The sequence below is a fragment of the Charadrius vociferus genome, unplaced genomic scaffold (assembly GCF_000708025.1).
Source record: "Charadrius vociferus isolate BGI_N301 unplaced genomic scaffold, ASM70802v2 scaffold251, whole genome shotgun sequence".
Classification (NCBI taxonomy): Eukaryota; Metazoa; Chordata; class Aves; order Charadriiformes; family Charadriidae; genus Charadrius; species Charadrius vociferus.
Window position 1 is genome coordinate 1348828 of NW_009646963.1, and position 10112 is coordinate 1358939.

The 10112-nt window shown below is 45.4% G+C and overlaps 2 protein-coding genes across 2 annotated transcripts in view; both read left to right on the plus strand.

The window, feature by feature from the left end:
* The first annotated feature begins 98 nt into the window (after positions 1–98).
* On the plus strand, positions 99–8176 carry LOC104295477 (cytochrome P450 2D17). The gene is made up of 9 exons (XM_009895236.1): positions 99–311; positions 1899–2070; positions 2793–2945; positions 3581–3741; positions 3873–4046; positions 5852–5993; positions 6599–6786; positions 7742–7883; positions 7998–8176. The coding sequence occupies exons 1-9, from the start codon at positions 99–101 to the stop codon at positions 8174–8176; spliced, it is 1524 nt and encodes a 507-aa protein (XP_009893538.1).
* A 215-nt stretch (positions 8177–8391) lies between these two features.
* NDUFA6 (NADH dehydrogenase (ubiquinone) 1 alpha subcomplex, 6, 14kDa) overlaps positions 8392–10112 on the plus strand; it is a 4385-nt gene continuing 2664 nt past the window's right edge. Inside the window, exon 1 of the mRNA XM_009895268.1 lies at positions 8392–8428. Coding sequence (XP_009893570.1) covers positions 8392–8428 — 37 coding nt within the window. The remainder of the gene's footprint in view (positions 8429–10112) is intronic.

Below are 10112 nucleotides of genomic sequence, written 5' to 3' on the forward strand. Positions count from 1 at the left end.
AGGGAGAGAGAGAGGGGGAGGGAGGGGGAGAGGGAGAGGGAGAGGGAGAAACAGTCTTGGGTCAAAAGAGGAAGACCAAGGAGTAGACAGGCTACGAAATGTCATTGTTCCTGTGGCTGGGGTCCCAGCTGTCATCCTGCTGGAGCAACATCTCTATACTAGGAGTCTTTCTTACAGTCTTTACTTTACTTCTGGACTTCATGAAGCGCAGGAAGAAGTGGAGCCATTACCCACCAGGCCCAGTGTCGCTGCCGTTCATTGGGACCATGCTGTACATTGATTTCCGAAATCCCCACCTCTCCTTCAACCAGGTGAGTGCGTGCCCCCGCGACGAAGCACCCCTCACATGATGCTTGGATGCATGATGCTTGCTCTGCTATAGAGCTGGCCACCAACTTAACATGGGGCAGGTGTGGGGGCAAAGGAACAAGGAGATGTACAAACAAGGGAGGAAAAACAAATATCTGTGGGGTGGGGATGTGGCTGCAGGAATGGCAGACTTCCCTGCGAGTCACTTAAGCATGCCTACAGGCATGTGACAGTTTCAGTGAAAGAGCTCAGCTGGTGGGATTTTGGCCCAGCAGCAATGCCCAAAATCTCCGTAGCGTTCCTATTCAACGTCAGGGCTTAGCTTTTCTCAAAGGAAAAGCACAGCACAGCTTGCAGCGTGCTTTGGTTTGCAAACTCTAGAGGCCTTTTCTCTAGGACAGCACTGTTCAGCTGTCTGTCCAAAATCTGACAAATGGAGAAACTAAATATAGTATTTGTATCATTTGCTTGCATATAGTCCAAAAGATTACCATTTTTAAATCACATCACATCAGAGTCATGCGAACCACAATCTTGACCAGTAATCGCTCTTAATGATGTATTTCTAGTGCCAGTGAAGTGCTAATTTCCCTTCCAACCCCACTGCAAGTACAGTCATAAATACTTCAGTTCCTTGCATTGCTACAGTGCAGAAATGATGACACTTCGCTTAAAAAAAAAAATACGGGGAAAAAAAAAAGAAAACCAAGCACAGTCTGTGGAGCATTGCTACTATTGCATTGTCTTCCAATAACATGCTCCTGAGCACTTTGTTCAGTGTTACTGACTAGTAGGGGAGTTTCAACCTGCTTTCCTGGGAGTCAACGTCCAGTCAAACGGCTTATCTACCTGGAGGAGACTCAGCTCCCTGGGAATCTCCCATGGTGAGTGTATGGCTGACGAGCGTATGGCTGACAGGCTTACCTGTGCAGTCATCCTCCTGTCAGAACTATGTCTCTTATAGATCACAACAGATGCAAGGTGTGTGCCAGTTACCAGTCTTACTACATGTGTATGCTCCTTTTAGGGAGAAAGTTGACCTGAAGCTCCAGTGTGGAATTGCCTCTTCCAGTTGTGTTTCTGGGAACCGGTCTCTGGGTAGATCTTTAGGAATAAATGCATATTTAAAAAAAAAATAAATTACTTATCACCTTGTCATCCATATTTAATTCTAGCAGAAATAGATTAACTCAAAACTTGCCTAGTCTTTCAGATCAAGATAAAACCAAATATTGGAAAATAATTCATTGTTGACCATACAGCCTTTGAATATCCCCAAGAAGGTCCTTGACCTTGTCTTGTCAGATAAAATCCAAAATACTTGCACAACGGTCATGGGAACAGTTTGGCCAGGACAGGCATATTCTAAACTTTTTCACTCCCAGAGCATTGAACCCTTCTTCAGCTGCTGCTTGCCACCGCTCTGAGCTGTTGCACCACAAAGACAAAGGTCAAAGATTAGCTGAAGGTCTCCTAATAAAAGCACCTCCAAAAATCACTAAATAGTAAAGGCTCTAAGGAAGGATATAGTGATATTTTTGACATCACATTCAGCTCATTTTCAGGGATGTACTTTTTTATCTTGGCAGCTTCACAAGAAGTTTGGAAATGTCTTCAGTCTCCAGAACTGCTGGACCAACATGGTAGTACTGAATGGGTATAAAACAGTGAAGGAAGCCCTGGTCCACAGATCAGAGGACTTTGCTGACCGGCCATACTTTCCAGTATATGAACATCTGGGCTACGGAAATAAATCTGAAGGCAAGTTCCTTGGAAATGGGCATTCCCCACTGGCACTAGCACAAGGAGGACTGAGTAGATGGTGGGTAGATGGGAAGATTTTCTCAGTACAGTGCCACCTCCTCATGTCCCTCTGGGCAAGCTCCTTGTATGTCTGCCACCCTTTGGCTGTGACAAAATCAGATTTGATGAAAAGGAGGCTCCCCTTAGTGGCTGCAGTACAGCTCCAGGTGTTAATACACACCTTTTCAGTTAGGACACTATCAGTGGTACAACTTTCCTGCCAGTGTTGGAGCTGGTAGCTCCTGACACCCAGTGATTAGTGCTTATGCTCACACACTATGAGCATGTAATTGTTGTCACAAAAAAAAAAAAAAAGGTAACTTTCTTCCAAGACAGAGTATTATCCAGCACCCAGCCCACATCTCTCTCATCCTCAGCTCCTTTGCAGTGGCACAAGCTGTCACCCAGTTCACAAAAGCCAAGGGTGCAAAGCTGAATGGTTTGGGGGAGTGCTTCCTTTATCCTTAGCAGTGCTTGTTGCTCTCATTGAATTCCCCCTCCACCTTTGCTAGCCGTGCACATGCATTAGAAAGTGCAGTAATCCGTTTTTAGAATTGTTGTTTCCAAGCTCTTACCTATTTACACAGACCTGTACCTCCAGACTCACATTTGCTATTCTCTAGTGAACTTTGCTTGATGGGTCAGAGCTCCTGACATGTCTTGCTCGTCCATAATTCCAGGGGTTGTTGTAGCAAGATACGGGCACATCTGGAAGGAGCTAAGAAAATTCACGCTCTCTACCTTGAGGAACTTTGGGATGGGAAAGAAATCCTTGGAGGAGCGAGTGACAGAGGAAGCTGGATTTCTATGCTCTGCAGTCAATTCTGAAGAAGGTTTGTCACATCCAGAAGGATGGGGAAGTCATAGAAAAAGGCAATAGAGTGATGCAGAGAGAGACAACACTACAGCCGCTCTCGTTTGCGTGCAGTGCTCCCTTCCTAAGCAAAGGCAGTGTTTCTAGTCTATATGCATTACTGACCCTGCTCTACCTTGAAGCCGCTTCTACTTTACACAGTGGGGCTATGGTAACACTAATCCGTTTGAAACAGGAAAAAAATGGGAAATAAATAGAAATACAGAGGTAAAAAAATAATTATTCCCAGATCTGGGTAACTATTACCTTTATGAAGTTTAGTGGAACATATTGATATTATCACATGCAATAAAAGTGCAGCTGAGAGTTTTCACAGCCTGTCAGCATTGCCTGTCGTGTAGACGCAAAGCAAAGTGTTATCTGTCAAGTCACAGGACAACCCTGCAACTCAGCTTTTCTTGGGAGTTTCCTCCTTTAAACAAGGTTCAACCAAATAGTAGTAGGAGATGAGATCTCCACTCCTAGTACCATGCATTTGTACTTTAAGCTGTTTGGGGATCAAGGAGGTATTTGTGTATTCTTGTTGCTGACAGCTGAGATCCAACAGCTTGGTGTTTCTTAGCTTCATTGCTTGGTCTCCATTTCCATTTTTAGGTCGTCCTTTCGATTTACGTTTTCTTGTAAATAATGCAGTCTGCAACGTGATCTGCATCACCGTCTATGGAGAGCGTTTCAGCTACGGTGATGAGACATTCAAGAAGCTGTTACATTTGTTTGAAAACTCCCTGAATGAAGAAGCTGGATTCCTGCCTCAGGTAAACCAAGAGCGTAATATGTTTGTAAGAAACTGCCCTCTGTTGCTTGAGAACATTGTGTTTTCATTATTTTTCTTTTTGCATCACATAATATCTTCTCTCTCTCTCTTTCTCTGGTTCTGGCATCCCAGCTTCTTAACGTGGCGCCCTTTTTATTGCACATCCCCGGCGTGCCACAGAAAGCCTTTCAAGGGCAAAAGGCGTTCATGGACTTCATAGACGTGCTCATAGATAAGCACATGCAGACCTGGAACCCTGCTTACACCCGAGATTTCACTGATGCGTTTTTAAAGGAAATGGAGAAGGTAGGGTGACACCAGCAGAACCTCAGGGTCCAGGGGAAATTCCTCTGCCTGTTTAATCTTGTTGATAGAAGCTTACTTTCCTCATAAAGCTGCATAAAACCTCTTACTAATTTCCTACTTTTTCATTCCACATTGTATCTTGAGAAGAAATGTGTTAACTTCTTCATGCTGTAACCTCCTCTATTGTCTTAAGAGACCATATTATCTGCTGATGTTCTTGTTCCCATTTTCTACTTTCACGTTCCCCTCAGTGTCCAGCAACTCCCTTCTTTCCAGCCTAGACCATTTTGAAGGCATTTAAAAGGCAATGACTGAGAATTCACTAATATTGCTAAGTTTGTGCCAGGGTACAAGTCAACATGTGTATGTCAGTGCCTTTAATGACTGATGTCCCAAAACCAACGACAAAACTGCCACAACAGACTGGCTTTTTGGTACCACTGCCCAGTCTGTAGCCTGTCTTTAAACCAAGTTATGACTTGGAAAGACGGCATCCCCTTTGGAATGTGTCTTCGAATTGCTTGCTAAGAACTTGTTCCCTACAGATCAGATGAAGGCCTAAATTTGAACTTCACTGAAATTAAAAGGAGTCTTTCCTGTGACTTAGTCAGCCATGAAGTCAGTATAAAATCAAAGGTACTTGCATCAGCCCATCCATCCACCATATGTTTCTGCACATGGATTCACTAAATTTCAAATGCCAGATGAGCAATTGTAGCAAATTCTGCCCGTGAATTTCTTCCGCCATCTGAGTCCTCACTCAGGCTGGACTGCGGCGGTGCATAACAAACTTTGCTGTACTGCAGGAGCTGGGCACCTCCAGTCCATGTGTTCCCCCCCAAGCTTGCATGGGCAGAACAACGTGACCTACGTTACTCTGCACTGAGCGATACCATTTGGGGGTGGATGTGAGCTGCTGCCTCTTGTCACATCTCTCTTCTGTTCACTAAGGTCCCCTGATAAGCCAGTCTGATAAATCCTTCTACTGGGTTAACTTTGGTCAGCCCTGTAGCTCCCTTGGCAGAGATCTTCTATTGGAACAACAGTCGAGTCTTAAATGCTTTATTAATTGCTATCCATATTACAACAGCATCAAAATATACAGAATAATTTAACAGAAGCTAGTCCCTAGGAAAAGAAAGTATAAAGAGGATTAGAAAAGACAAGCAGATGAACTCATGCAGAGAGCTTGTCATATCTCATATGCTAACAAATTTGAGCTCAATTAGCATTTGGATGAGAGACCAGTTTTGCTGAAATTGGTGTTGCAGACTTAATAGGCAGCAATGATACCCTGATCTTTTTTTTTTATTGTAAGAAAATAGCAGGGCAGAAGCAGGGACAATCTGTAATGCACAGCTATAGACAACCCCCTCAAAATACTGTTAATTTTGCATTTGCCACATCAATGCAGCCTCCTCTCTACTGTGTGGGTTTTATGATCTGATCAAACCTGAGTAACTGTGTTCCACCTCCTCTGGGGGAGGATGTTACAGGAAGTGGCAGGGGCCTCCTGTCTGTTTGAGTTGAGAGCACAAGACATTCACTTCTATCCTGAAGGCAGGTGTAGCGTTCATCTTTCAGGATATGGGAGGTCACTGATGACCTTCAAATACAGGTGGTAACAGGGTTACCAAAGTACATCACTCATACACAGACCGTTGCCTGTGTTGTGCTCTACTCTCCCAATGAGCTTCTTGGTCAGCAAAAAAAGATCTAGTGCTTGTCAGTACTTCTCTGGAACTCTGGTCTTCTTGCCCAGCAAGTACCCCAGCTCCAGTCACCCACTTGTTTGCTCTGCACAGGGTAAGGCAGCTGAAGAGAGCGGCTTCAACTATAACAACCTTCGTCTGGTGACTGCAGACTTGTTTGTAGCTGGTTCTGAGACCACCTCCACCACTCTCCGGTGGGCAATTCTGTACATGCTTCTCCACCCGGAAATACAGCGTAAGTAGGAAGACAGGCAGAGGTGTGGCGTCTTCCCTCTAACCCTCATTTTTCTGCGAGGAGACTTCTCTTCATGGTTTGGGGATCTTGCAATGAGGAACAGCTTTGGTGATTGTTGGTCTAGCAGAAACCAGGAGAAATACTTGCTAAACATAGCTGTTCTGGCAGGGGCTGGTGGCTGGTGGGGGGGAAGCCCTGATAAAAAGACTGGAGTCGGAAGGGCAAGTTTGCTCTCGCCTTCGTTTTGAAGGCTACCTGAGGACTTCCAGTGGCCAGAGTACCCTCTTTCCACTATTTGGAATAGATGCTAATCTCTTTTAATTCTCTAATGCCCAGGTATGCTTTCAGCTGCATGGAGGAGGGGTAAGGTGGCATGTCGAGTGACAAGATCTTTATTAAAGACACTATGCACAAAGAATAGTTACACAGATGGCTCTGAGCAACTGAAAACAAATGCATTCCCCTCTAGTTTCTGTTCCTTTCACTAATTGCTTGTCCTGCTCTCGCCCAGTGTCTACAATCTCACGCTGCCAGCCTTCCTACAGATGGTACCAGCCCCTTCTGTTTATTCTGGTGCTCTAATTCCTTAGCTGTGCTACTTTCAGGTAAGGTCCAAGCAGAGATTGATAAGGTGATTGGCAGAGAGAGATCACCCACCATGAAGGACCAAGTGAGCATGCCCTACACCAACGCTGTGATCCATGAAGTGCAACGCTACGGGGATGTTGTTCCCATTGGACTCCCTCACATGACGTACCGGGACACCGAGTTGCAAGGCTTCTTCATTCCCAAGGTGACCGTGGCTAGATTGGCAATGCAGCATCCTCTCCCTGTGTAGACACCAGGCCTGGGGTGTGGGTGACCCCACGCCACTCTGTAGTGTTGCACTTCCAGCCCCAAATTACAGTCACTGGCGAGCACTGAAGTAGGATGTTTTGAAATGGTAAATCCGGGAAGATGGTCACATTTGTGCTCTGGATTTGCATTGGTTATGTGGGAACCCAATTGCAGCGGCAGCTCAGTGCAGAGATTTGCTTTCCTCTCGCTGAGCTGTGGCATCCACTGCCTGTGTTAAAAGGAGAAAATAATGGAGCCCAGCAGGCTCTCTGGAGGCACACGACACCAGCTTACTGGCTTTCCTAAGATGGTAGTAGTTAAAACTCAAATCTCTGAAGCTATTCAAATGCCACTGGCATTCAGTCCACTGCCTTTGTGAGAGGCAGCAAGAGCACTCTGCCCTGGCAGCACTGGTAGCAATGCAAGCCCTAGGATTTTATTTTTCTTTTGCCTCGCAATATCTCCTCCAGCTTAGAACATTGACATGTGAAACAGGAAAGCTTTGCAATTTCCCATGGCCCCTGGAAAAGTTGGGCTTTAGAGTCTGTCAGTCAGCTTTTTCTCTCCAACAACAAAACAAGTCCAGGAGGATCTGAGAAGCAGAGTCTGTTTCCACTGTGTAACCATGAAATTGGCATTCGCATGCAATGGCCTTTGTAAGGATATAAATTGCAAAAGTTCAGATGCTTCAGAGCATAGGGCAAGCACCACAAGTTACTGGAAAAGCACCCTGCTTTACCTCTGTTTTAAATAAGATACAGAAGAGGAGATTGGTGCCTTATTCTGAAGCACCGAACGATGGTTGCTATTAGATGGGAGACATGGACCAAAGAGGGACCAGCACTGATCCATTGTGCCAAGGTAATGCTGCCATTCTCACATAAGAATTTTCCTCTTGTGGAGGAGTGCAGGGGACGACAATCATCACCAACTTGTCTTCTGTGCTGAAGGATGAGGCAGTCTGGGAGAAGCCAAACGAGTTTTACCCTGAACACTTCCTGGATGCAAACGGGCAGTTTGTGAAACCAGAGGCTTTCCTGCCTTTCTCAGCAGGTAAATCTGAGGGGAGGATCCAGCTGCAAGTCAGAGGCACAGCAGGAGGGGTGATGTGCTCCACCGTGGTTTCATGTCCTCTTTCACAGGCACTTTCTACTCCCTCTCTTGCAGGTCGCCGTGCTTGTCTGGGGGAACAGCTGGCCAGAATGGAGCTCTTTCTTTTCTTTACCACTCTCCTGCAGAAATTCACCTTTGTGCTCCCCAAGGACCAGCCCAGGCCACGGGAGGATAGTCACTTTGCCCTCACATGCTCCCCACACCCATACCTGGTGCAAGCTGTCCCAAGATAAAACGAGCACACTGCTCCCGTTTCACTCAGAGACCACCGCCAATGCAAACTCTACGTCAGAAATGTTGCAGGACTAAGCAGGATCATGCTGGGTTCCACTAAAGACTTCTCAAGTCTGCGCAGGATGTCCCCAGCTGAGTAAAGTAAGGATCTGGCCCAATATATAGCTTAGCTTAATTCCAGTCCTGGATCTTGAATCAGACAGCCGTAGAGGTTATGGATGATGATCACGTTTGCAAGTACACGTATGCCTGTCAGCCAGCTCTGCTGTACTTCGGGCTCTCATTGGTTGCAGCAGCAGTTCACTGAGCACGCAGCTACTGAAAGAATTATTAGTCCTGAATTAGTTTACCAAAATACAAGGGTATCCTGGTTAAATGACAACCCTGGGGTCTTGCCAATTCTAGGAACAAAAAAAAAAACTTGGAAAAAATCTGTGAGGTACTCCTGGCCCACTCCCTTCCTTGTTAGCCCCACACTGCATACCCAGCCATGCTCTGCCTCCCCCGCGGCGCTGTCCCACAGCATCGTGTGCCTCTGCCTGGTGCCCAGAGGAGCCCAGCTCTGGCTCAGTTCCTGCAAAAACAATCCACGGCCCGTCAGCTGATTTGGCATGTGCTGCTGGTGGGCAGGGAGATAGTTTCAGGTCCGTCAACAAGGTGACATTTAAACACAGTTTCAGAACAGCGCTCCTGAAAAGTCTTACCATCCAATAAATATAGGTCTCCTTCATTCCTTCCCGTTTATTGCATACTCCTGTCTATTGCATGCATACTTCATTGCCTTCATTTATAGCCCTAAAGAAAGCAAGTTTTAATCCAGATTGACAACCCTTCTGTTACAGAATGCCCCCAGTAGGAGTAAATACTAAGAAGGAGTACGTAAATAATCCGTATGGTGTTTCAACCACAGAAGCAGGTCATTTGTGAAATACAGAAATGCCTATAAATATATTTCAAGAGGAATCCTGGTGTCTAGATCTACCCTCTCCTGCCTAAATAGTTCCTGAAAACTGCTTTTTTTCAGCTCTTGGGCAGGTTTGGAACTCACAAAGGGATGGAGTTACACTGCTTGAAACAGTACAGCTGCAGATTTTGGAGCTGCCTTTCTCTTTCTTCCTGCAATATTCCTGACAAATTGTTTTGCAAGGTGTTAAGAGACGTTGATGTTCAGATTAGTAGTAACTGTCTTTTAACCACATGGCTGAAAAGACCATAGCATAAAGGAGCTTCTATGTATAATCACAAGTAAAGAAATCCATGTTCACATCCATCTTTCTAATAACTAATTTTGGAAGCTTTAAAAGCTATTGAATTATGCAAATACTTAATACCGTTGTTAAGATTTTTACTTCAGCAGGAGAACTGCATATTTATGCTTTTCATCTACAAAATAATCCGAAAGAATAAAAGTGGTCTCAAAAGTCTTATTTTCCACTGCCTCTCCTCTTTGTGGTTCTCACAGACCTGCCTCAGAAACTCACTTGACAATTCTCTCCTTACAGCCAGCACCCCACTGGATTCTTTCAAGATCTTTTCAGTGTTACTTTTCTGGTTGGTTCAATGACACTGACCTGAACGTGCCTGGTTTTATAGTTACCAGTGTTTTTTAAAAAGAAGCTGTCAGTGAACTAAACAGAAACGATTGGTGTATTTGGATACAAAGCGTGGCTATACCTAGCACAGGGACATTCTAGCATGCAAGAATGCATTGAAAGAAAGTCAATCTGCACCTGCAAACATCAGTTGGTGTGGCGCTTTGGAGGCAAAAGGGAACAGGTCATTGCAAAATACAGCTCTAGCACTGATAAAAGGGGAGGGGAAAGCATCGCCAAGCCAAAAATGGCCACAAAAGTTGAACCAGTGGGTGTTGGGCTGGGGGCAGGCTCTGTCCCAGCACGGGTAAGAGGAGAGGGGCTGCGCTGTGCGGATGGCCCC

Bases quoted from the DNA above. Each gene is read 5' to 3' on its own strand.
- LOC104295477 (XM_009895236.1), top strand. From the start codon at position 99: ATGTCATTGTTCCTGTGGCTGGGGTCCCAGCTGTCATCCTGCTGGAGC. The intron at 312-1,898 runs GTGAGTGCGTGC...TTATCTTGGCAG, and splicing joins CCCACCTCTCCTTCAACCAG to CTTCACAAGAAGTTTGGAAA. The intron at 2,946-3,580 runs GTTTGTCACATC...TTCCATTTTTAG, and splicing joins TGCAGTCAATTCTGAAGAAG to GTCGTCCTTTCGATTTACGT.